Source organism: Martes martes, assembly GCF_963455335.1.
Source record: "Martes martes genome assembly, chromosome: 10".
In the NCBI taxonomy this organism is placed as follows: Eukaryota; Metazoa; Chordata; class Mammalia; order Carnivora; family Mustelidae; genus Martes; species Martes martes.
Window position 1 is genome coordinate 60,548,338 of NC_137898.1, and position 25,309 is coordinate 60,573,646.

Sequence of the window (25,309 nt, forward strand, 5' to 3'; positions counted from 1 at the left end):
ATGCTGCCCAACAAAATAAAGCTTCTTTTCAGGGGCCTGGTGACCTCAGTTTTGCCCCCTGCCCCTGCAGCATGTACTCTTTGTTGGCTGTGGATGGGTTAGTTCACTTCTCTGAGCTTTAGAGTCGGTGCTGCTTTTCTGTTCCATCAACCCCCTTGTTTTCATGCCAGTGCTCATTGCAGCTCTGTTGGGCAGGTGCGACTCAGGCAGGTTTCCCGAAGGATGTGCGTAGCCGAGATCCTTCTCTAGCCTGGCAGCCAGGCCCAATCTACAAGAAAACACACAGGCTACCTTGCTCTATATGCACCTACTCTTTATTGCTGCTTGGGCAGGTGCTGGGTCCTGTCCAGCCCGGGGAGGGGAGGTCCTGACCAGTTACCCAGTCTCTGCGGCCAGCAAGCAAGGCCAGGCCAAGATCTGAGGCCTGCACCTGGCACACCCAGCCCCAAGGTGTGGTCCAGGGCACAGAGCCCTGGGAAGGCGTCAGGCACAGGCAGGGCAGTGCGCATGGCCCCGTGCACAGCCCTTAGCCTTTTGATTCGCTGGCTGTGGGCCCCTGGCAGAACTCATCCATGAACTCGAGGAAGCGGCCAAACCTAGGCTGGCCCTCGCTCAGTGCTGGGCGGCCTGGGGGTGGTGCTGCAGCCCTAAACACTGTACGCAGTGAGCAGCGCACCAGCTGCCGGTAGCGGGCCTGGAACTCCTTCAGCAGCCGCTTGGCCTCCAGGTATTGTTTCTGGTTCACCAGCCGCCGCTCAGTCTGCTGGCGCAGGACAGCTCCTGCAGGGAGAGAAGCCCGAGGGGCACCAAACTTGCTCTGGTTTCCGCCAGCCCAAAGCAGTGGGGTCTGCATTGAGAGCGCTCCCCACCAACCCCCGAAAGTGGGATGGAGTGAAAGGAGGATGCTATGGGGACTGAGAATGGCCTCCCCAGCTCAGGGCAGTAAGAAGCCAGTGGTGTCCCCTCCTGATGCTACCTCAAGCCTTAGTTCTGGTCTGTAACATGCTGTATGAGTGTAGGCAACACCCTGCCTCCCTCCAGGCAGGCCTCAGCTTCTCCGTCTGCACACAGGACAGAGCTGGGGCAGAAGCCAAGGGCCCTGGGCCTCCTCCCAGCAGGTGAGCGAACGTCTCAGTCTTGGGTTCCGGCTGCCGAGGATGGGGGTGGGGGGGTGGGCAGAGCTGTACCTAGTGGAGCCTCTGTAATGTTCCGGGGATCCCGCATGCGAATGAGGAGGTCATCCAGCAGCTGGGCTCGAGTCTTCCGTGGCGGTGAAACGGGGATCCTCTGGGCCTGACACAAGGTAAGAGGAGCCGGTCACCGCGGGTCGGTGCTCAGCCTCCAGCAGCCTCCACTCCTCATACAGATGCAGCAATAAGCAGGGGAGCACTTGGCACTGGGAAAGCATGGCCCTCAGAAGGTGGGGAGGTGACAGCCACCATGCGGGGGACCCATGTACCCGCTTCTTCTTGGGCACGTAGCGTTTCTGAAGCGTGTCCAGTCTGGGCTTGGAGGAGTGGCACAGCAGCGGGCACTTCAGCATGCGCTGCAGGGCCTGCGCGTTCTTCTGGATTCCTAAGGCAAAAAGGCGAGGGTTGGGCAAGGTGGTACTCCTCCATCTGCTGGATGCCTCCCCCAGTTTCATCATTCCCCAGTGTCACAGCAGCCCTGGGTGCAAGGATTTCAGAGGCCCCAAGACGAACACACTGCCCCATCTCTCTCTGATCTGCTGCAGTGCCTGAACCTCCATCACTCATTCGGTGAATACTCGTCCCCTGGGTGCACTAGGGGAAAAGGACTGACCCCAATATAACCCCATTAAACAGTGGGTTCCACTGCAGGGACTGACTCCCATGACACCACAGCTGAGTGCCAGCCAGTTCCTTTGAAAGCACAAACTGTTAACACATCAGTCCGAAATAAGGGGCTCAGAGGAAGCACTGCCTCCCTTGCCTCAAACCACAGAGAGAGGATTGGGGATGTTCAATTTGGGGCTTAGCTAGGCTGGGAAGGAGCTCAGGAATCCGACCAGTCTAGTTATCTGTTCCTCAGACACCTCCCGGAGACACTTTTTCAACCAGAGCAGCTGGGGCTAGACTGGCTGGAATCTCAGAACACCTGTGGTGCCTCAAAATCCAATGAAGGCCCAGGTCAGGGGACCTGATATGGGAGGCTCCAAACCAGGACACCTTCAGGTGCCCTTTGACAAAGGACAGCATCCTGGTCTAGAAATGAGGCTTTGCCCTGACTTGCTCTGGGCTGTGGAGAGGGACCCTGCTTTGGAGCCATTTTCCTCACATACCCTTTGGCTCAACAAAGGCTGGATCAGGCTTGGCTGTCAGCAGCTCCTCGTAGCCATGGTACTTGCTGGGGAGGGAGGCAGTCGGGGGCTTCCTCCAAGCCCCCTTTACCTCTCTGGGTGCTGTTTGGGGTGGTCTTTGATCTTCCTCCTTAATGGCTGAATCATCCCTCTGGAGGATGGAGGAAGGCAGCTCACCCACCTGTGCCCAAGAAGAAAACCAGCTTCCATTAACACGTCTGAGCATGAGCTCTGTGCAGGTCCCCATGCTGGGCCCCATTAAGGGGTGAGAGGACTCAGTCATGAAAGACAGTGATTGTGCACCTTGGTAAGCGCTGGAGGAGAAAGGAGCACAAAGGTTCTGGGTGAGTCCAGGAAGCCCTCACCCTGCCTGTGAGGCCTGGAAGCCTCCTGGAGGAAGGCATGAAGGAACCTGCATGAAGTCTTGAAGCAGTGGGATGGCCGTCCCCATGCAGGCGTGGGGAGAGGGGTGGGCAACAGTGCTGGGGAGAGAGGCCTGCTGCAGGCCATGAAGAGCAGGGACCAAGCCACCCATGTAAGTCCCGGCAAGGTGGATCTGGGGGACCTTCAAATTGGTATCTTTGGGGTGTACTGTGAAAAAAGGGGCCACTGGAACAATAAACAGGCTGCAGATCAGTAAGGACTTTAAAAAGCCAACCTGAGAGTTTTGATTTGTTTTTGAATCTTCTTTATCCTTTGGAGATGGCAAAGTCAGCAGAGGAGTTTTAAGGGGGTGAGTGACCACTGTCTGCACTCACATTTTTAGCCTACCCTAATGGTTTTATAAGAGACATACTGCTGATGCTGTGTTTCATATGTAAGGATGTTGTTTATACCCTACACAAAAGCTTGTGGCTAAGAAGAAACAGAATGTCTGAATAGATCTGTACCAAGTAGAGATTTCAACAATTCTTCCAAAGAAAAGCCAAGGGCCAGTTAGCTTCACCAGTGAATTCTACTAAGCATTTAAAGAATTAACACCAATCCTTCATGAACTTTTCCAAAAATTAGAAAGGGGAACACTTCCTAGCTCATTCTCTGAGTTACTATCCTGAAGCCAAAACTTAAGGAAAGGCATCACAAAAGGACAATACAGACCAATATCCCTATGAATATAAGCATAAAAATCCTCAAAAAATACTAGCAAACCAAATCAACAACCTGTAAAAAGGATTATATATCATGATCAAGTGGGACTTACCGTAGGTAGACAAGCTTGGTTAAACATCTGGAAATCAATTAATGTGATATACCATTTCAACAGATAAAGGACAAAAACTACACGATTGTTTCAGTACACACAGAAAAAGCATTTGGCAAAATCTAACATCTCTGTGACAAAACCCAACAAAACAAAACAAAAACAAAAAACCCACTCAACAAACTAGGAATAGAAACTTCCTCAACACATTCCTCACTATTTATGAAAAACCCACAATTAACATCAGAATTGATGGTGAAAGACTGAAAGCTTTCTCCCTGTGGTCAGGAGTAAAACATGTCTGCTCTTTCTGCTTCTGTTCCACTCTGCGCTGGAGGTCAGAGCCTTGGCAATTTGGCAAGGGAAGAAAAGACTTTTCCCATCACAGTGATTCAGTTGACCGTATTCCTTTGGCTCCTAGGAAGCCCAGAATTGCATTTTGGCAATACACCTCTGTTCCCAGAGCAGCAGGGCAGGTGAGCAGGTCAGAGTGAGTGAGACCTTATTTCCTTTCCTGTCCGTATTTTCCTTTCATCCAACTTTCTCAAGCTCATTTTTTTCAAGCTCGTTTTAAAATATTTACTTACACTCTGCTTTGTTCTAAAAGGTTCTGATATAGTTCATAAAGATAGTTTTGTTTTGTTTTTTAAAGATTTTATTTATTCATTTGACAGAGATCACAAGCAGGCAGAGAGGCAGGCAGAGAGAGAGGAGGAAGCAGGCTCCCCGCCGAGCAGAGAGCCCGATGCGGGGCTCGATCCCAGGACCCTGGGACCATGACCTGAGCTGAAGGCAGAGGCTTTAACCCACTGAGCCACCCAGGTGCCCCCACAAAGATAGTTTTATATCGTATAAATGTGTATGTCACTGTAAGTCACTTGTGGAATAATGGATGGATGGAGTCAGACATAGATGTATGCATGTGTATCTTGGAAAGATCTGGCAGATTGGAGGGGTGAGATGGCAGGTAGGGAGCTGAGGAAAGGCAGTGGTATAGTAACACTCGAGGGGTCCTGCCAGCTCCTCCAGCTTCCTATTTCCCTTTTCCTACGTGTCACCCTGCTACCCAGACACTGAACCATTTGTGGTTTCTGCACCTGCCACTTTCTGTCCTCTGTAGTCTGCTTCATGCTATTTGCTCTGCCCAGGATGCCTCCTGCCCATGTTTTCACCTTGTCACTGTCACTGTCTACTCAGCCTGCAAAGCTCAGCTCATCAGAACCTCTTTCAGGAGCCCTCCTGGTCTGGGCAGAGGATCCTGCTTTCCCCAACTGCAAGCATTGTTCCTGCGCTCCCCCAGCAGGCTGAGGATAGCTCAAGGGCAGGACCTTCATCTCAGCCATCTGTATCCCAGGATTCAGAGGCAGCATCAGAAGTGATGTGACCATATACAGATAGGCTGAGGCAGCGTCAAGCCCTTCTGAAAAACTGGTCAGAACTGTGCCCCAGCGAGGCCCCAGATGCTGTCTGTGGCACAGGACCGTGAACTATCTCTGGGGGAATCCCCCCACCAGTAGCCTTGGCTCAGTGGAGCTCCCAGAGGGGCTTGCAGGCCTGCCAGGGGTGATTCCTTCTGGTTTCCAGACCTGTCTTGGGCTCACTTCTGGCTGCCTATAGCAAGCCAGCTATGCCAAGGTCACACAGGAGCCTCCGGGAGCTAGGAACAAGGCAGAGGAAGGAGAACCAGGCACCTGGGTCAAGAATATGGACTCCATGCTCTTGGTGTCCTCGTCTGATAGGTGCTCTGGGCTGAGGTGGCTGGGTCTGTCGCTGTGGTGGGACATGGTCTCTTCACTGTGCACGGTGGAATCGGAGCAGATGGGAGGTAGGGGCACGAAGGTCCGGTGGGACAGGGAAAGGCCCTCCACGCCCTCGACAGGTATCTGTGACTCCAGAGGACTGCTGGCAGCGGAGAGCTCTTTAGTCAGCCCTGCCTCAGACTCTGGGATCTCCTTTGAGGGAGATGGGACTGCGGTCACAGGGAGATGATGGAGAAGCAAAGGCTGCTTTGGAACCTTTGGGACTTGGGTTTTCACCTGTCACGGGAGAAATGTTGGACTGGTTAGCTTCCTAATCAGAATCTCTCTTCCTGGACCTCACCAGACTAAGGCAGTGGTACTGTGATCAGGGTACTGGACGAGGGCTCATAGGAGAGGGAGGGAGCCAAATCCCACTAACTGGGCATCTACAATGTGCCCTGTACATGGCAGATGTTGCTTGATTTACACCTCAAACTACCCAGGAAATAATTATTTTATAAAAAATATTAAATATTTATAATTATAAATAATTCTCTTTATTTTATAAAAGTGGAAGCGAGGGCTCAGAGAGAGAAGATGACTTGTCCAAGGTCACAGAATTATTTGGTGGCAGAGCCTGGACTATCTGATTTCTGCCTCATTCTACATCCCTGATCCTATCACTCAGGCTCTCAACAGTCTTTTTTTTTTTTAAGATTTTTTATTTATTTATTTGACAGAGAGAGACACAGCGAGAGAGGGAACCAAGCAGGGGGAGTGGGAGGAGAAGCAGGCTTCCCGCAGAGCAGGGAGCCTGATGTGGGACTCGATCCCAAGACCCTGGGATCATGACCTGAGCTGAAGGCAGACTCTTAATGACTGAGCCACCCAGGCGCCCCAACAGTCTTCTTTTGATGGAGTTTTAACATGGTGCCCTCAACTTTCCTCAGAGACTCCTAGGAAGACCTGGAGGAGATGGTCCTGTCCCTCTGGAAGGCAGCAGCACCAGGCCCCTTTCAGGATGCTGGTGCCTACACCTTAAATGAAGTTTTGTATGGCAAATCTCTCTCAGGGTTCAGAACCAAGGCGATAACTTCTTTCCTGTTGAAATTCTCAGCTTCCTTAATTAGCAAAAGCCCATTATCCTGGGAGAGAGGGTTCCATACTTAGCATCTGGCTCACTCTGATTGTGCCCCTCTCAAGCTGGCTGATGGGAAGGAGATAGTCCAGTCCTTAGAGGAGGCAACAAACAAGGGGAAGATGATGGAAACCTTTTGAACTCCTGTCTATTTCTGGCTTTTAATTCTACTCTGGTCCTCTAAGGGCTTCAAGACTAGAGTTTGGCTAGACAGCAACAGGCTGCAGAGGGAGTCAAGAGGAAGTAACTGTACTTAACTTTTGGGATTAGCAATGCCCAGGCCAGCTTTTAGTCATGGGAAGGCTAAAGTTCAGGAGGGAAAAGCATTTCACAGAAATCTCTGCAATCCTTCTAATGAAGGAGAGATGTGACTTACTTCACAGCATCCCAGAAGGCTAACACCACTTGCTGGGTTTGGTTTGGGGGAGCAGAGTGCTCTCAACATAGGGAAATGCTTCTTTATGTGTAAGAGATGTGTATTCTAGGCCTGATGCAGCCATTCACGACTCCCACAGGTGGTAGAACTTGCACAGGTGCGGATTTGGGAGTTTATAACATATTTTTGTATCTGCTGCTTCATCCAGTCCTCTCAGCACCTCAGGGAGGCTTGGAGTTGAGAAGCTAAAGCTCAGAGGGTGAAGCTCTTGCCCAGTTCAGGCAGCTGTGGAAAGTGATGAAGCTAGGCTCATCCCTGGGTCTTTAGACCAATTTCTCCCCTACTTCTCCACAGCTCTTTCTCAGGGCCTCAGTTTCTCTGTCAAAGTTGGAGGCAAGATTCCATGACCTTCACAGCTTCTCCCTACTCTGACAGCTGGGTCCCTCTGACTGTCTTGTCCTTTTTCTGGGTGTATCTGTGTGTAACAGACACACAAAGCAGAAGACAAAGCCAGTACTACAGACCTAACAGAAGGAATCCATGATGAGTGGGAAAGGTCAGTTCACATGCAGTAAAATGGGCTCCACTTCCTCCGGCCTTGGCAGTCCTGCCCTGGAGGCCTTACCTTCCTCGAGACCTTCCGAGGCATCAAAATATGATGCTTAGCCTTTACTATCTTCTTGCGAATCAAGTGGATTCCCAGCCGCTCCTGGAGGAAGCTTTTCAGCAGTGGAGGGACCCCTGGAGCCATGATGGGGAAGATTACTATTAGTGGATATTTACTGGGGGCTTACTATGTGCCCAGCACTGTTCAAACTGCCAGACCTGTATTAACTTACATCATTCTCACACCAACCCTGGGAGGTAGGTACCTGTATTATTCCCATTCAATAAGTGAGGAAACTGAGGCACAGAGACTTAAGAAATTAGCCCAAGGCAACAAGGATAGTACAAAGCAAGGGAGAGAACTCTGCTGGTGTCACTCTAGGACCCAGGATTCTAAGGTGCCTCCAAGGTATAGCACTGGTGGCAGCACCCACCGCACCCACGATGCAACACCTACTTAAGGACACAGCTGCTTGAAACCTCCTGCGTGACCCTCTACTTTCTCACCCCCTCCCCTGCTCAGCCATGCCTCCCCTGGAGGTCCCTCCCCAGCTGGGAAGTAGGAAATGAGATCACAACAGACCTGCTCTACAAAGCCAGGTGTTACTCAAAGATCTCATGCAGGATCTAGCTAATTCTGTGTTCCATTCCCAGCTCTGCCTCATTCTTGCTGTGGGGCTTTGGGTAGATCATGAACCTCCCCAGACCTCAGCATCCTTCACTGGGCACGGGGACAATGACACCTGCCTCACAGGGTTGCTGTCAGGTAAGCTGGTATAGAAGTGCTTAGCAACGTCTGTGGTTCTCTCTGTCCCCAGATGCACCAAGAACCATGTCCACCCGTGATGCACAGACAAGCCCAGGACTCAGCCTCAATGAGGTGGGGCTGAGGGTGCCCAGACTGCCCCTGGGCACCGGGATGGGGGCGCAGGTTTGCAGGCACCATACCTCGTGTATGGGACACCAGAGGGTTATTATGAAAGATGAGCTCGCAGAGAGACGGGAAAAGAGCTACTGGCAGGATGGCATCCTCCTTTGTGATCTGTGAGGAAGACAGGGAAAAGCTTCAGGTCAAAGCTGCCCCACCTCTGCCCAAGGGCTGCCAGGCCCCATACCATGGGGCTACGTGCTTGCTAGGGCAGGGGTGGGGCCGGGGACGTGAGGCTGCCCTGCGGGACTGAGGGCTGGGCAGGGTCTGCTCCTGTGGTTTCACCTGTTTACAACCACAGGATCAGGATCCTGTCTGAAATCCCACATCACTGTTTCATGTTTAAAAGTTAAGAATTCTTGGGGCGCCTGGGTGGCTCAGTGGGTTAAAGCCTCTGCCTTCGGCTCAGGTCATGGTCCCAGGGTCCTGGGATCGAGCCCCGCATCGGGCTCTCTGCTCCGTGGAGAGCCTGCTTTCTCCTCTCTCTCTGCCTGCCTCTCCGCCTACTTGTGATCTCTGTCTGTCAAATAAATAAATAAAATCTTTAAAAAAAAAAAAAAGTTAAGAATTCTTTTCTCTTCTCTACACTGGAAATGTAGCCCAGACCAAGGAATGGAGATGTTGGTGACAAAATGAGAATAAGTACAAGGAGTCTGGAACTATGGCCAGGCACTGATTTTGACTTTGGGATACAATTTGTCTGACACTTCACCTTCCTCAATGCAACCTCTACACACCCCAACAGTCTGTCAACAGCATTCCTGGTGGTCTCTTTTGTTAAGGCCTGTCCTGGAGCTGGGGACAGACAGAGGGCAGGACAGGGGGGACCCATTCATCTAAGGGAAAAGCCGAGCCAATGATAAGAAGACCTCCCAGCTGTCTGGGGCCCAGAGGCTGCTCTACCCTCTTGCGGCCAGCTTCTGAAGGGCAAAAAATACCTAATCCTTGCTGAGCAGAGTGGTTGGAGCATCCCTGGGAAGGGTGTCTATTAGCAACAGAACAGAATAAGAGGGGCCAAAAGTGGATCAGTGGCCTTTCAGATGCATCCTGAAAGTTACTGGGTCAGACTCTGGACCCGTGGAAGGCAACAATTCCTGAGGACTGTGAGAGGGAGGGCCCTTCAGTTTGGCTTCCTCTGGATTCCCAGTGGGTAGCACTAGATGTCCACTGGGCAATGAATCTATCCATTCTTATTCCTTTGTGTTCATTCAATAAATAAGTATTAGTGAATGCCAACATGCGCCAAGTACTAGGTTGGAAATGAGCAAAACAGCTAGAACTCCGTCCTCAGGGAGCACTGCCTGTGGGGAAACAGGTACCAAAGTAGTAACAGGAAGGACGAGAGCTCGGCAGCTGCAACGAGCGCCGTGAGAGAAGACGTGTCAAGTCCTAGGGTGATCTGGTCCAGGCAGGGAGAGAGGGAAGGCTTCCCTGAGATTTGAATGCTAAGGAGGAGGTAGGGACAGAGTATGCAGCACAGAAACCTCAATATTAACCAAAACCATTCCCTCTACTTTCTGGGCGCACAGCTACATGGTCTTCATGCCTCCACGCAGCTAGATGTGCTGATATGACTCACGTCATATGCAACCAGGGTGGAAGGGATCATTTCCGGGCACAACCCATTTGAAACCTCGTGTGTGACCCTCTACGTTTCTTACCCCCTCCACTGCTCAGCAATCAGTCTGCCAGACACAAAGGAGCCAATAAAACCCCCTTCAGGAATGAAGGATGACAGAGACACAGCCCGAAGGGACCTGGGTCTCTGGGAGATCATGTGTGAGGCCACCAGCCCGCCTGGAATCCTCACAGTAGATTCTGTGAAATCAAGAAATAGGCTCCTACTTGGGAGGTCGTGGGGAATTTAAGGTGTGTGGCAGCAGCTCACGGCGCATGCTCCGTCTACTGCAGAGAGGAAGTGCCCCACACAGAGAACCATGTGTAAAGGGCCTCACAGCGAGGAGGAGGAAAGCCAGTTGGAGGGACGGAAGGAAGGCCACTTTGATTAACAGCAGAAAGAAAATGAGGCTAGAGATGCAAGTTGGGGGCAGATCAAAGCTAGAAAGATCTTGGTCCCTCGGGACCTATTACATGAATTTGTAAGAAAAAGGAGGACCTAAATATGACAAGATTTGGTCACAGATTAGATATGCGTGGCGAGGAGGGATGTAAAGGAGACAGAAACATTCAGGACAACAGCCAGATTTTGGTGTGAGTAAACTATACGCTCTTCTCTAAGATATAGGAGATCATTAATTCACTTTGGATACATGTACTTCCCAGTAGAGATTCAGGTAGGCAGTGCATACAGTGGACTGGAGTACATAGGAGGGTTCTGTTTTGGAATTATAACTTTGTGAGCCACAGTTCATAACTTTGTGAAGCCATCCCTAGGGGGAGAGTCCAGAGTGAGAGGAGAAGGACCAGGCTCGGCCCCTGAGCAACTCTACATTTGGTCATCGAGACCTCGACTTGGCCCACCTTTTCTGTCAAGGACCAGAGAGTAAATCTTTGAGGCTTTACTGGCCATACTGTCTGTGTTGTAACTACTCCACTGTGCTGTTATAGCACAGAAACCACCAGAGACAATTCATATTATTAAGTGTGATGGCTCTTTTCCAACAAAACTTTAGTTATGGAGTCTGAAATTTGAATTTCATATAATTTTAAAGTGTCATGAAGTAGTATCCTTCTTTTGATTTTTTCAACCATTTAAAAATCAAAGAATTAGTCTTAGCTTGAAGGCTATACAAAAACCAAGGTCAGCTGCTAATGTTTGTGGGCCAAATCCATCCCTCCATCTATTTAATAAAGCTTCATCAGAACACTGCCCTGCTCATCCATTTACACGTTCCCCTTTGTGCTACAAGGCAACGCTGAGTAGCCGTGACAGAGTAGTGTATTTATCTGGCCCTTTATAGAAAACATTTGCTGACTTCTTATCTAGACTCTAGGGAAGGAGGAAGAATCTACAAAGAAGTCTAATATGTGTTGGTAAATAACTATAAAATGGTGGTTAAAGAGGGTGCAGAGTCTCTCATATGCAAATCTGGTGGTCAAGAAGCAGTGACAACAAAATGGGGGAGGGATAATTAAATTTGTCAGGATGCAAAATTCCATCCATCCAAATCAAGTGACTAAAAAGCTGAAGAAAGTTACAATTAAAACTGATAGAAAGTTGAAAGATATCCATGGCATGGATGTCATTTTCTATGAAATTAAGTTCCAGCTGAAAGATATGGGCTTAGGATTCTGGCTGATATAGTGAGGAAAATGTGGCCATTGGGCTAGCCTATCCCCATAAGGTGAATTGAATGCCCCTGAAAATAAATTCAGGATCCAATGACAATTTACTATTTCTGTCCAATTTCACTGGGTTAAGGCAAATACAACTTAACCTATCAAATTTATGAACTAAGTAAATATTAGTTAAAGGCTGAGTGAAAGTGATTACTTTGCCTGTTTTGTTTTGTTTAAGAGAGAGGGAGGGAGAAAGAGCATATCAACCAAGGGGGGAGGAGCAGAGGGAGAGGGAGATACTCTTTTTTTTTTTTTTAAAGATTTATGTATTTATTTGAGAGAGAGAGAGAGAGACCATGTGCATGTGTACAAGCTGGGGAAGGGACAGAGAGACAGGGGGAGGAATAATCCTTAAGCAGACTTCCCACCAAGTGTAGATCCTAATGCAAGGCTTGATCCCAGGACTCTGAGAGCATGACCTGAGCTGAAATCACAAGTCAGACACCTAACCGACTGAGCCACTCAGGTGCCCTGAGATAGAGAATCCTAAGCAGGCTTCATGCCCTGACATGGGCTCAATCTCAGGACCGTAAGAGCATAACTTGAGCCAAAACCAAGAGTCAGACCCTCAACTGACATAGCCACCCAGGCACCCCATTTATTTTACTTTTGACACAAAACTTATTAGATTTGACAGGATATTCTAGACATTTAAGTTCTGTTTGAACATAAAATTGGTTTTAAAATTTGTAACTTTAATAAATTGAATGTTAATTTCAACACAGGTAGCATGAGTATTCCTTGATGTGATCAAAACATCATTCATTCATCAAACAAACTTACTGGGTACCTATCATGTATCAGGTGCTATCCAGACGGTGAGGATATAGTAATAAGTAAAACAAAATCCTACTCTCAAACCTACATCCTGGCAGTAGACAACTGATAATAAAGAAAAAAGATATATATGTTAGGTGATAACCATCATAAAGAAAAATGTAATTTAAAAACTCAAGTAAGCATGTAGAAAAATGGAGAGTAGTGGTGCCTGGGTGGTTCAGTTGGTTAAGTCTCTGACTTTCCCTCAGGTCATAATCCCAGGGTCCTAGTATCAAGCCCTATGTCAGGCTCCCTGCTCAAAGGGAAGTCTGCTCCTTCCTCTCCCTTGGCCTGTCTCCCCCTCTCATGCTCTCTCTCTCTCTCTGAAATAAATAAATAAAATCCTAAAAAAAAAAAAAAAAAAAAAAAAGGAAAATGGAGTGTATTACTCCCCTCCTAACAATAAGAAAAAAGACAGAATAACCTATAACATCATAACTTTTCTTGCATCTATCAGAGAGCTAAGGTCTCAGGGCAATCATGTGGACTGAAATGTAAGGAAAGGTTGGGTACCTCAAAGGGGTGATGGGACACAGACACTGGCTCAGGTGTGGCAGAAGATGGGAGGAAGAGATGGTAAGTGCCATACAGACAACTAGAAAGAAATGAGCTAACCATTTTAATGAGCTGCTGAAGGTTAAGTGTGCACTAAAGCAGGAGAAGAGAATTCTCAAGAGCTGCAGAGAGAAGAATTCATGGCCACTTGTACACAAAAGACTGGACCCAGGGAGCAAGACAAGAGAAAGCTGGGGCATAGGCCTGGAGAAGAAGAGCCCCTGCCACTGTCAGAAAGGTAGGAAGCCTGGAGATCAAAAGAAACCTGGGGTATCCTTATATCAGACAAATTAGATTTTAAACCAAAGACTATAATAAGAGATGAGGACGGATACTATATCATACTCAAAGGGTCTGTCCAATAAGAAGATCTAACAATTTTAAATATCTATGCCCCTAACATGGGAGCAGTCAATTATATAAGCCGATTAATAACAAAATCAAAGAAACACATCAATAATAATACAATAATAGTAGGGGACTTCAAGACCCCCTTCACTGAAATGGACAGATCATCTAAGCAAAAGATCAACAAGGAAATAAAGGCTTTAAATGACACATTGGACGAGATGGACATCACAGATATATTCAGAACATTCCACCCCAAAGCAACAAAACACACATTCTTCTCTAGTGCACATGGAACATTCTCCAGAATAGATCACATCCTGGGTCATAAATCAGGTCTCATGCAGTACCAAAAGACTGGGATCATTCCCTGCATATTTACAGACCACAATGCTTTGAGACTTGAACTCAATCACAAGAAAAAAGTTGGAAAGAACTCAAATACATGGAGGCTAAAGAGCATCCTCCTAAAGAATGAATGGGTCAACCAGGAAATTAAATAAGAATTGAAAAAATTCATGGAAACAAATGAAAAGAAAAAAAAAAGGAAAAAAGAAATGAAAGGAAAACACAACTGTCCAAAATCTTTGGGATGCAGCAAAGGCGGTCCTAAGAGGAAAGTATATAGCAATATAAGCCTTTCTCAAGAAACAAGAAAGGCCTCAAACAGCAACCTAACCCTATGCCTAAAAGAGCAAGAGAAAAAAACAGCAAAAAAAGCCTAAACCAAGCAGGAGAAGAGAAATCATCAGAGCAGAAATCAATGAAATAGAAACCAAAAGAACAATAGAACAGATCAATGAAACTAGGAGCTAGTTCTTTGAGAGAATTAATAAGATTGATAAACCCATGGCCAGACTTATCAAAAAAGAAAAGAGAAAGGACCCAAATTAATTAAATCATGAATGAAAGAGGAGAGATCACAACCAACACCAAAGAAATACAATTACAAGAACATATTATGAGCAACTATATGCGAGCAAATTAGACCATCTGGAAGAAATGGATGCATTCCTAGAGATGTATAAGCTACCAAAACTGAACCAGGAAGAAATAGAAAACCTCAATAGACCCATAACCAATAAGGAAATTGAAGCAGTCATCAAAAATCTCCCAACAAACAAGAGCCCAGAGCCAGATGGCTTCCCAGGGGAATTCTACCAAACATTTAAAGGAGAATTAATCTCTATTCTCCTGAAACTGTTCCAAAAAATAGAAATGGAAGAAAAAATGAACACGGATGCAAAAATTCTCACCAAGATACTAGCCAACAGGATCCAACAGCACATTAAAAGGATTATTCACCTCGACCAAGTGGGATTTATTCCTGGGCTGCAAGGTTGGTTCAACATCCACAAATCAATCAGTGTGATACAATACATTAATAAAAGAAAGAACAAGAACCATATGATACTCTCAATAGATGCTGAAAAAGCATTTGACATGTGTACAGCATCCTTTCTTGATCAAAACTCCTCAATGTGTAGGGATAGAGGGTACATACCTCAATATCATCAAAGCCATCTATGAAAAACCCACAGCAAATATCATTCTCAATGGGGAAACACTGAGAGCTTTTCCTGTAAGGTCAGGAACACGGCAGTGATGTCCACTATCACCACGGCTATTCAATATAGTACTAGAAGTCCTAGCCGCACCAATCAGACAACAAAAAGAAATAAAAGGGATCTGAATCAGCAAAGAAGAAGTCAAACTCTTACTCTTTGCAGATGATATGATACTTTATGTGGAAAACCCAAAAGACTCCACTCCAAAAATGCTGGAACTCATACAGGAATTCAGTGAAGTGTCAGAATATAAAATCAATGCAGTGAAATCAGTTGCATGCATTTCTATACACCAACAGCAAGACAGAAGAAAGAGAAATTAAGGAGTCAATCCCATTTACAATTGCACCCAAAACCATGAGATACCTAGGAACAGACCTAACCAAAGAGGCAAAGAATCTGTACTCAGAAAACTTTGAAGTACTCATGAAAGAAATTGAGGAAGACACAAAGAAATGGAAAAACGTTCCATGCTCATGGATTGGAAGAACAAATACTGTGAAAATGTCTATGCTACCTAGAGCAATCAACACATTTAATGCAATCCCTATCAAAATATCATCAATTTTTTCAAAGAAATGGAATAAATAACCATAATCATAAAATTTATATGGAACCAGAAAAGACCGAATAGCCAGAAGAATGTTGAAAAAGAAAACCAAAGTTGGCGGCATCACAATTCCAGACTTCAAGCTCTATTACAAAGCTGTCATCATCAAGACAGTGTGGTACTGGCACAAAGACACACAGATCAGTGTAACAGAATAGAGAGCCCAGAAATGGACACTCAACTCTATGGCCAACTAATCTTTGACAAAGCAGGAAAGAATGTCCAATGGAAAAAAGACAGTCTCTTCAACAAATGGAGTTGGGAAAATTGGACAGCCCCATGCAGAAGAATGAAACTGGACCATTTCCTTACATCACACACAAAAATAGACTCAAAATGGATGAAAGACCTCAATGTGAGACAGGAATCCATCAAAATCCTTGAGAACACAGGCAGCAACCTCTTTGACCTTACCCACAGCCACTTCTTCCTAGAAATATCGCCAAAAGCAAGGGAAGCAAGGGCAAAAATGAACTACTGGGACTTCATCAAGATCAAAAGCTTTTGCACAGCAAAGGAAACAGTCAGCAAAACCAAAAGACAAATGACAGAATGGGAGAAAATATTTGCAAATGATATATCAGATAAAGGGCTAGTATCCAAAATCTCTAAAGAACTTATCAATCTCAACATCCAAAGAACAAATAATCCATTAAAATCAGACAAGACAGACATCAAGACAAGAAATTTTGTTCAAGGCACAGGGAAACAAGTCAGAATAATAAAAGAATCAACACATCAGGTAGATATAAAAATTCTAGATATTTATGTGCCTGATAGTAAAATTTTAAAACATAGGCAGCAAAAACTGACAGAACTAAAGGGAGAAATAAAGAGATCCACAGTCATGATTGGGGATGTTAACATGCTGCTCTTGATAATTGGTAGAACAAAGAGACAAACAATAGTACAGAATGATCTGAGTTATACTACCAACCACCTTAACTTAATTGGTACTTATAGAACACTATTACTTAAAACTGCCCAAGACACATTTTTTTCTAAGTGCACACAGAACATTCAACACATAGGATGGGACATAAAACAAGTTTCAATAGATGTCAGAAGAATGAAATCTTACAGGTTATATTATCTGACCACAACAGAATTAAAGTAGAAATAGTAAGTATAAGACATCTAGAAGATCTCCATATATTTGGAAATGAAGCACTTCACTTATCTAAATAATGCATGGGTAAAAGAAGAAACCACAATAAGAATTTAAAAAGTTGAATAGAATGAAAATAAAAACACTAATCATTTGTAGCATGCAGCTAAAAACAGTGCTTGCAGAAAAAGTTTATAGCTTTAAATGCTTATATTAAAGAGAAGAAAAAGGTCTAAATCAATGATCTAAAGTTACACTATTTAGGAAACTAGAAAGAGAGGAACAAATTAAACTCATGTGAGTAGGACAGAAATCAAGTTAGGAGCAGAAATCAATGAAATGGGAAAGGAGATGAGTAGAAAAATCCAGTGAAACCAGCAGTTTAGTTTTTTCAATATAAGACACGAGTGGGGGCACCTGGGTGGCTCAGTGGGTTAAGCCTCTGCCTTCAGCTCAGATCATGGTCACAGGGTCCTGGGATGAGCCCCACATCGGGCTCTCTGCTCAGCGGGGAGCCTGCTTCCCCCTCTCTCTGACCGCCTCTCTGCCTACTTGTGATCTCTCTCTCTCTCTTTCTGTCAAATAAATAAATAAATAAATAAAACCTTAAAAAAAACCCCACGAGTGACCAATTTCAAGAATCAAAGAGGGATCCATCATACATCTATGGGTCCACTGATTATTGACAAGGTGATAAGATCATTCAATGGGGAAAGAGTAGTCTTTTTGATCAATGGTGTTGAGTAAACTGCATATTCACACATAAAAGAATGAAGTTGAACCCCTATCTCACACCATATATAAAGATAAACTCACAATGGATCAATGATCTGAATGTCAAAGCTAAAATGATAAAACTCTTGGGAAGAAAACACTTGAGGAATGTGGCTGTACCAACTGTTTGCCTTACAAGGAATGTAAACAGAGTACCTTAAAAGTTGCCTACATTTCAGACTTGAGTAGAGCTCAGCTGGTGGGGTTTATAGAAGTCAAACAGTACATGGCTATTGGAAAAATATGTTAACATAAAACATGAAGGAGAAATATATTAAATTTGTCCCATGGACTACATCTGCTGTTCCCACAGACTAGAACATTTCTCACTTCACTCTTCCCTCACACTTCACCTAAACTCATGAAACCAATCTCTGGAGAACCTTCCTTGTTCCCAAATATTAGGTTAGACTGCCCCTGTCATACACTTCATAGCATCGTGAATTTCTTGCTAACACTAAGCATGCTTACATTGAGACCATTTGTCCTCTATCAGTCTTCCCTATGGGTGACAAGCTCCAAAAAGCAAGAGGCCCAATCTCTCTTTGCACAGCTGCAGGCCTAGTATGCAGCATAGAGCCTGGCACATGGTAATAAGTAAACATCTATAACTGCATGGACGGACTCCTGCCTTGGTCTGCACTTTCCCCACTTCCCCCACCCTGAGAATTCCGAGCCCACATATCTGTAATGGGGAATTATAAAGCTGGCCTTCAGGCCAGAGCAGATTACATCCCACCCTCCCATCTGTGCCCCCGAGGAAACAGGTAGAGAAGCAGAAGAGTCACCTTGTTGTAGGCCAGGCTAAGGTACCTCAGCTCTGGAAAGGGTGGGGCCAGCGTCTGGTTCCTGGCCTTCAGTGACTTCACGGGAAGAATCTCGAATATGGGAGGAAGTGCACATACCTTGGTTGCCTTAGAAGGAAAAAAGGTCTATTGTCAAAGTGTCCTGATGATAAAAGGCTGAATGCTGCCAAGGGCCATTGTGGCACCTTCCTATGGAGGGTGATGGAAATGACCATTCTAGAGAGTCTTGGCCAAAAGAGACATCTAGGATCATAATGGGAGATGTTACCAAGGGCCCAGAGTTCTGATTCCAAGTTCCCTGAGGTCACATGGTGAGCTAATTCTCCAGCATCCAAAGTTCAGGTTTCAAGTGCTCTAAGACCAAATGATAACAGAGCAGTGATGTAGACATCAGAAGTTCTTTGCCCCCACCCCCCACTTTCTAGCGCTATAGCAGCTTATCCTGAAATGGTTCTTCTCTACATTTGGGCTAAAATTTCTCCAAAAGTCAAAAGGACAGTGCTTGCATTTTATTTTACTTCTCCTTTTTAAGATTTTTTTATTTTTAAGTCATCTCCACACCCAACATGTGGCTTGAACTCACCACCTTATCAAGAGCTACACACTTTTCCGACTCAGCAGCTACTTGCATTTTAAAGGGGACTTTTCCTAGTGGGGAGAAGGAGAGCACGAGGGATCTGAGTCTTGAGTACCTGGTCTGATGGGTTAGCTCACACCCTACCATGGAGGCTCTTCATTCCAGGATAAATCAATAGCTAAGTCCTGCATGACTTCAAGCAGTCTGGGCCCGAATGTGACTTCGTGCACCCGGGTCACTTGCAAGTCGTGGTTTTTCAGCACAACCCAGCCTGCCTCAGGATCAACATGTTTCATTAAGCAGAAAATAAAACTTACTGGATTAACCATGCCTGGCTCAGTTCACTCACTGATTCCTTGAGTTAGATGGGACCAGAGGAAATTACAGGGTAGATGCTGGGCTAATCACTGGGTTCAAATGAACTGGATTCTGTTCTGAGCTCCATTAATTGCTGTGTAATCTTGAGCAAGTCACTTAAATTTCACTTGTTCATTCAGTGAACATTAGCAGAGCACCTACTTGGAGCCAAGTTATTTTGTGCCCTCCTAGGGTCCAACTTGTACACCCACACAAGTGGGACAGGTGAGTGATGGGTGAGAGTAAACAAAAACCAGTGTTGGTGCTTGGGAACGTCTAGCATTCTCCCCTCCAGGTGATCCAAATGCAATCTGCCAGACACCACAGTGGAAAGTGGTGGCACTCTGGTAAGGCAGACTCCTCCACTGTGCAATTCCCTATGCGGAGCAAGGCTGCGTGTCCTGCAGTTAGACTGCACTATCTAGGGGCGTGAGTGTCCTGACCTGAGGGCATGAGGGATACAAACCTGACTTTTACATACAGGGGCCACTACAAATCTCAACCATCTAACACACTTGACTACACACTCAGATGCCAGGGAGTTGGGATCGGAGCACTGAACAACCACCAATTATCTCTGTCTTTTGTGGCGGACTGTTTAATGGTCCCAAGTCCCTCTAGGCCATATGTATGCCCATGGGCAGTGTGACCTTGGTGCTCCTCTCATTCAGAGGTGGAGTCTGTATCTCTATGCCCTTGAAACTAGACTGGCTATTGTATAATGAACTTGGTCTCTGTCACCGGTTTTCAAAACTCTTGAAACTTCCTGAGTGATAGGAATACCTTTGTTATTCGTAAGCCCTGGGTTCACACTTAAGTTTATGCTAATGAATGACTCAGGATGGAGGCTGGTGGCACCTGAAAGACAACCCCTCAATTACAGAGTTGGGGTTTTGAGCCAGCTTCACCTCTGGCAAGGGGAGGGGCTAGAGATTAAGTTCAGTCCTGTGGCCAATGGTTCAATCATCCATGCCTATGTAGTGAAGCTCCAAAGAAATCTCTGGACACTGAGGCTTGAGTGAACTTCCTGATTGGTGAACAGCAAACGTGGAAGGGTGACACACTTTGCACAGAAGCTCTGCATTTGGGACCCTCCTGGACCTCACATTATGTATATCTATTCATTTGGTTGGTCCTGATTTGTACCCTTTATAGTAAAACTGTGATCATAAGGACTGTGCTTTCCTGAGTTTGAGTTGTTCTAGTAAATTATTGAGCCTGAGAAGGTTGTGTGAACTCCAGAATTTATAGCCAGTTTGTCTTAAGTGCGGATAGCTTGGGGACCCCCAAACTTGCAGCTAGCGTCTGAAGTGAGGGCAGTCTTGTTGTGGAGTGTGCCCTTCACTTGTGGGGTCTGTGCTATCTCCGGGTGGCTAGCGTACAGAATTGTACATACAGAATTGTACCCATTATACTTATGACTTGCTTTGACCAACAGAATGTGGCAGAAGTGCCACCATTTGAATTCCAGAGCCTTGCAATTCACTCTTGCCCTCTTGGAACCCTAAGGCCACCATGCTGTAAAGAAGTCCATAATAAAAGGACTCCAGGGGCACCTGGGTGGCTCAGTGGGTTAAGCCTCTGCCTTCAGCTCAGGTCATGATCTCAGGGTCCTGGGATCGAGCCCCGCATTGGGCTCTCTGTTCAGCAGGGAGTCTGCTCCTGCCCCCCCCACCCACCGCCTGCCTCTCTGCCTACTTGTAATCTCCATCTGTCAAATAAATAAATAAAATCTTAAAAGAAAAAAACCAACAAAAAACAGGACTCCATATAGGGGCGACTGGGTGGCTCAGTGGGTTGGGCCTCTGCCTTCAGCTCAGGTCATGGTCTCGGGGTCCTGGGATCGAGCCCCGCGACGGGCTCTCTGCTCGGCAGGGAGCCTGCTTCCTCCTCTCTCTCTCTGCCTGCCTTTCTGCCTACTTGTGATCTCTGTCAAATAAATAAATAAAATCTTTTAAAAAATAAATAAAATAAAATAAAATAAAAGGACTCTGTATAGATGCCAAGCCATACCAGCTGTCCATGAACCCAGGCCCCAGCGAACCAGCCTGCTGGATGAATGAGCCCTGGCAAAACCAATGGAACATCTAATCAGCCCAAATGATTGTGAGAAATAATAAATTGCTATTAAGTCCTCAATTGTTGGGTTGGTTTGTCATGTGGCAATAGTTAATTGATATAACTTCTCACCCAGCTTTATCCATGGGGAGGGAGTGTACTGAGGTGCCTCTCAAGGATGCAGGTTGGCTGAACATGAACTTGTACTTCTTATTGTAAATGAATAAATCAATAGTGATCAGTCCTCGTGAGCTTGGTTAGTAAGCATCTAACCCTGAGAGAAAAACCAATTTTCTGTCCAGACAAAAATCAAGCATCTAAGCCTATCAAACCAAGGATCAGAGCCTTGATGGTGGTGTATATGGCAAGGATGAGTCTAGCTTTTGGGGGCATTTACTAGGGAGCCCCCAAGGCTCCATCTTGGTGGCAACCTCACCACTGTATGTTCATAGGCCAGAGCAGTGCCAGGCACATGGTAGGTACTTGGTAAATACCAATGAACGGGCTTCTTCAGTGTGATATATATAGATGCCACTCATGGGTTCATTAGCTTACTTTTGTTTTTTAAAATTAACGTTCTAACTTAAGGACACAAATATAAAACAGGCAGTTCCTACCTCTGACGTTGAAAATCCAGGGTAAGATGAGAACACAACCTCTGAAACAAAAGAGAAACAGAACGAAGGTTGGTGAGTGTACTGACTGCCCCCAGAGAGGCTGGGGTCTGGCTCACCCAACCTCTGTGTACAAGAGGGTGACCCCTAGCGGCGTTCTCATTGGTCCTCATCTCTAATGCTAACTGGGAAGAGGAGCTGGCTGTGATACTTGTCAGGTGGTGAGTTGCACTTAGAATAAAATCAAAACTCCTTGGCCAGGCAGAGGTCCTGCCTGATCTGGCTCCCACCTACTGCTCCAATCTTATCTCATGCCACTCTGTCCTACACTCACTATATTTCAGCCACACTGATCTTCCTTCTGACTTTGCAACATGCAAGCTCTTTTAGCATCAGTACTGTTAGGCGGGCAGATAGTACTGATCAGAGAAGGCAAACCAATTGTCTTAGGATTTGAAAGTACTCTTGGTTTTGCTAGTAGAAACAGAATGTAAGACGGTGAATTCAGCAGAGATACTAAGAATAACTAGCAGCACGGCAGTAAGGAAGAGGCTGTGGAGTGATTTTTGTGCTTGGCATCATCGGAATGAGATGGGCCAATAAACATCTGAGTTCAACCATACATCAAAGCATCTTCTTGGACTGGATCCTGTGTAGGCACTACTCACCACTGCCCTGGCTAACAGGACCCCTTGCACATGTTAATGATAATATACTGATAAAAGTTACATGAAAATGAAGTAAATAATAATAGGGGTGGAACATCACATGGCCCAAATAACTTCTCCTATGACAAGTGTCTGTAAAGGACTGGAGGATGGGTTTGTACAAGAAACAAAGTAGGAGTCAGCAAGAGGATGGGCCATGGTTGAAGTGTGGCTGCTAAAGAGTGATCCCCTGAGGAGACAGCCCCCACATCTAGAAAGATGAGCCACGGGATACTCTGCCTGAATGCGTATCTTCTCCCTATAATCTCAGGTTAGAAAGGTTATTGGATACAAGTTCAAAATTGCTATGTACCAGTAACAACAAATGGAAATGTAATATAAAAAAACAGTACCATTGACAATAGCGATGACAAAGACCAAATACTTAAGAACAAATCTAATGAAAGATATGTAAGACCTCACCACTGAAGACTACAAAGCACTGATGAGAACAATTTTAAAAGACCTAAAAAACATGGTGGGATGTATTATTTTAATGAATTAGAAAACTCAATATTGTAAAGATGTCAATTATCTCCAAGCTGGTCTATAGGATCAATATAATTTTTATCTTTTGTTTTTTATTTTTTAATTTTTTAGAGAGTGAGAGTGAGCAAGGGAAGGGAGGAGGGGCAGAGGACAAGGGAGAGAATCTTAAGCAGACTCCACAGCCAGTGTGGGGCCCAACCTCACAACCCTGAGATCATAACCTGAGCCAAAATCAAGAACTGGACGCTTAACTGACTGAGCCATGATCAATGCCATTCTAATCAAATTCCTAGCAGGATTTCGTGTGGAAATTGACAAGCTGATTCTGAAATTTATATACAAAAGCAAAGGCTTTATAATAGCTATAGCAGTTTTTAAACAACAAAGCAGCTAGAAAACTTCACTATCAGTTCTCAAAATGTGTTACAAAGCTACAGTAATTTTTTATTTTTTTTTTAAAGAGAGAGTGAGCACGTGCACAGGAGCAGGGTGGTGGGAGGGGCAGAGGGAGAGAGAGAACCCCAGGCAGGCTTATGCCCAGCACAGAGCCCCACATGGCCCTGAGATCATAACCTGAGCAGAAACCAAAAGTCAGATGCTCAACAACTGAACCACTCAAGAGCCCCTAAAGCTATAATAATGTAGACACATACAGACCCCACCTTACCATAATATCTGTCTTATAACTCAGTGGGGAAAAGGATATTGTCTTTTCAACAAGTGGTACTGAGGCAATTAGATATCCGTATAAAAAAGTAAGCTTTGACTCTACTTCATATCATATATGAAACTTTTAGACAGGTCATAGATCAAAATTTAAAAACTAAAATAATCAAGCTTCCAGAAGAAAATATAGGAAGATATCTGCATGGCTTGAAGTAGACAAAAAATTCTTGAACATGAAATAAAAAGCACTAAGCATAAAAGATTGAACTGAACTTTTATTCATCAAAATTCATCAAGAACATGAGAAAACAAGCTACAGACTGCGAAAAGATTTTTGTAATATATAGATCTACAAAGGACTTGTATCTAGCACATATAAAGAACTCAAACCAATCAACAAGAAAAGGACATATAACTCAATTTAAATAGAAGCAAAAGATTTGAATAGGTACTTCCAAAAGAGCATATCAAAGTGAGGAATAAACATATGAAAGACACTTAAGATCATTAGTCACTTGGGATACCTGGGTGGCTCAGTGGGTTGAGCCTCTGCCTTTGGCTCAGGTTCTGATCTCCAGGTCCTGGGATGGAGTCCTGCATCAAGCCCTACATGGGGCTCTCTGCTCAGCAGGGAGCCTGCTTTCCTTCCTCTCTCTCTGCCTGCCTCCCTGCCTACTTGTGATCTCTCTGTCAAACAAATAAATAAAATCTTTAAAAAAAAAAAAAAGATCATTAGTCACTTAAGAAATGCAAATTAAAACCACAATGAGATTATGAACCCCCATAATCTGGGGACACCCCCTCTCTGGGGAGCACCTGGAAATGAAATCTCTTACATTAATATAGGGATCAAAATTCTACAACTGCACTGGAAAAATACTTGGCAGTTTTTACTAATGTTAAACATAACTTTATACTCTATGACCCAGCAATTCCATTCCTCGGTATATACCCAATAGAAACAAGTGCTTATGTCCACCAAAAGATGTAAAAGAATATCCATAGTAGCTTTATCCATAATAGCCTCAAAAATAAAAATAACCAAAATGTCTATCCTTCTTACTCTGTAAGAATGGTAAATAACTTGGAATACTGTAAGAGAAATGAAAAATAGTGAACTACCAATATATGCAACAACATGAATGAATCGGACAGACATAATTTTGAGCGAAATAAATCAGACACAAAAGAGCACATGCTGTATAATTCCATATTCATAAATTTCAAATCTGGCAAAAGCTACCGCTGGTGACAGAAGTCAGAATGGTGATTACTCTTGGAGGAGGGACTGATCAGGAGGATACCACGTGGGATGCTGGAAATGTTCTATATTGTAATACGGATGGTGGTTAAAAGGATGCATGTTTGTAAAAATTCAAGCTGTACACAATACTTTTATATGTTTAAGTTGGTTATTTCTCAATTTAAAATAAATATTAAGAAAACCCACTGTGGGGGCACCTGGGTGGCTCAGTGGGTTAAAATCCTCTGCCTTCGGCTCAGGTCATGATCCCAGGGTCCTGGGATCTATCCCCACATCGGGCTCTCTGCTCAGCAGGGAGCCTGCCTCCCTCCCCCCTCCTGTGATCTCTGTCTGTCAAATAAATAAATAAAATCTTAAAAAAAAAAAAAAAAGAAAAGAAAA

General features: G+C 45.2%; 1 protein-coding gene across 3 annotated transcripts in view; it reads right to left on the bottom strand.

Annotated features, from left to right (window-relative positions):
• Nucleotides 1-293: 293 nt before the first annotated feature.
• The window catches only part of XRRA1 (X-ray radiation resistance associated 1), a 65,591-nt gene continuing 40,575 nt past the window's right edge, over nt 294-25,309 (bottom strand). The window contains exons 11-19 of one of the 3 annotated variants that reach the window (XM_080815798.1): nt 21,806-21,846; nt 18,179-18,304; nt 8,329-8,422; nt 7,400-7,515; nt 5,213-5,557; nt 2,303-2,501; nt 1,460-1,575; nt 1,188-1,293; nt 294-780 (exon numbers count right to left, since the gene is read on the bottom strand). In XM_080815798.1, the coding sequence (XP_080671924.1) occupies nt 527-780; nt 1,188-1,293; nt 1,460-1,575; nt 2,303-2,501; nt 5,213-5,557; nt 7,400-7,515; nt 8,329-8,422; nt 18,179-18,304; nt 21,806-21,846 (1,397 nt within the window). In that variant the 3' untranslated portion in view covers nt 294-526. The remainder of the gene's footprint in view (nt 781-1,187; nt 1,294-1,459; nt 1,576-2,302; nt 2,502-5,212; nt 5,558-7,399; nt 7,516-8,328; nt 8,423-18,178; nt 18,305-21,805; nt 21,847-25,309) is intronic. The other 2 variants (XM_080815800.1, XM_080815799.1) reach the window with 2 other exon arrangements.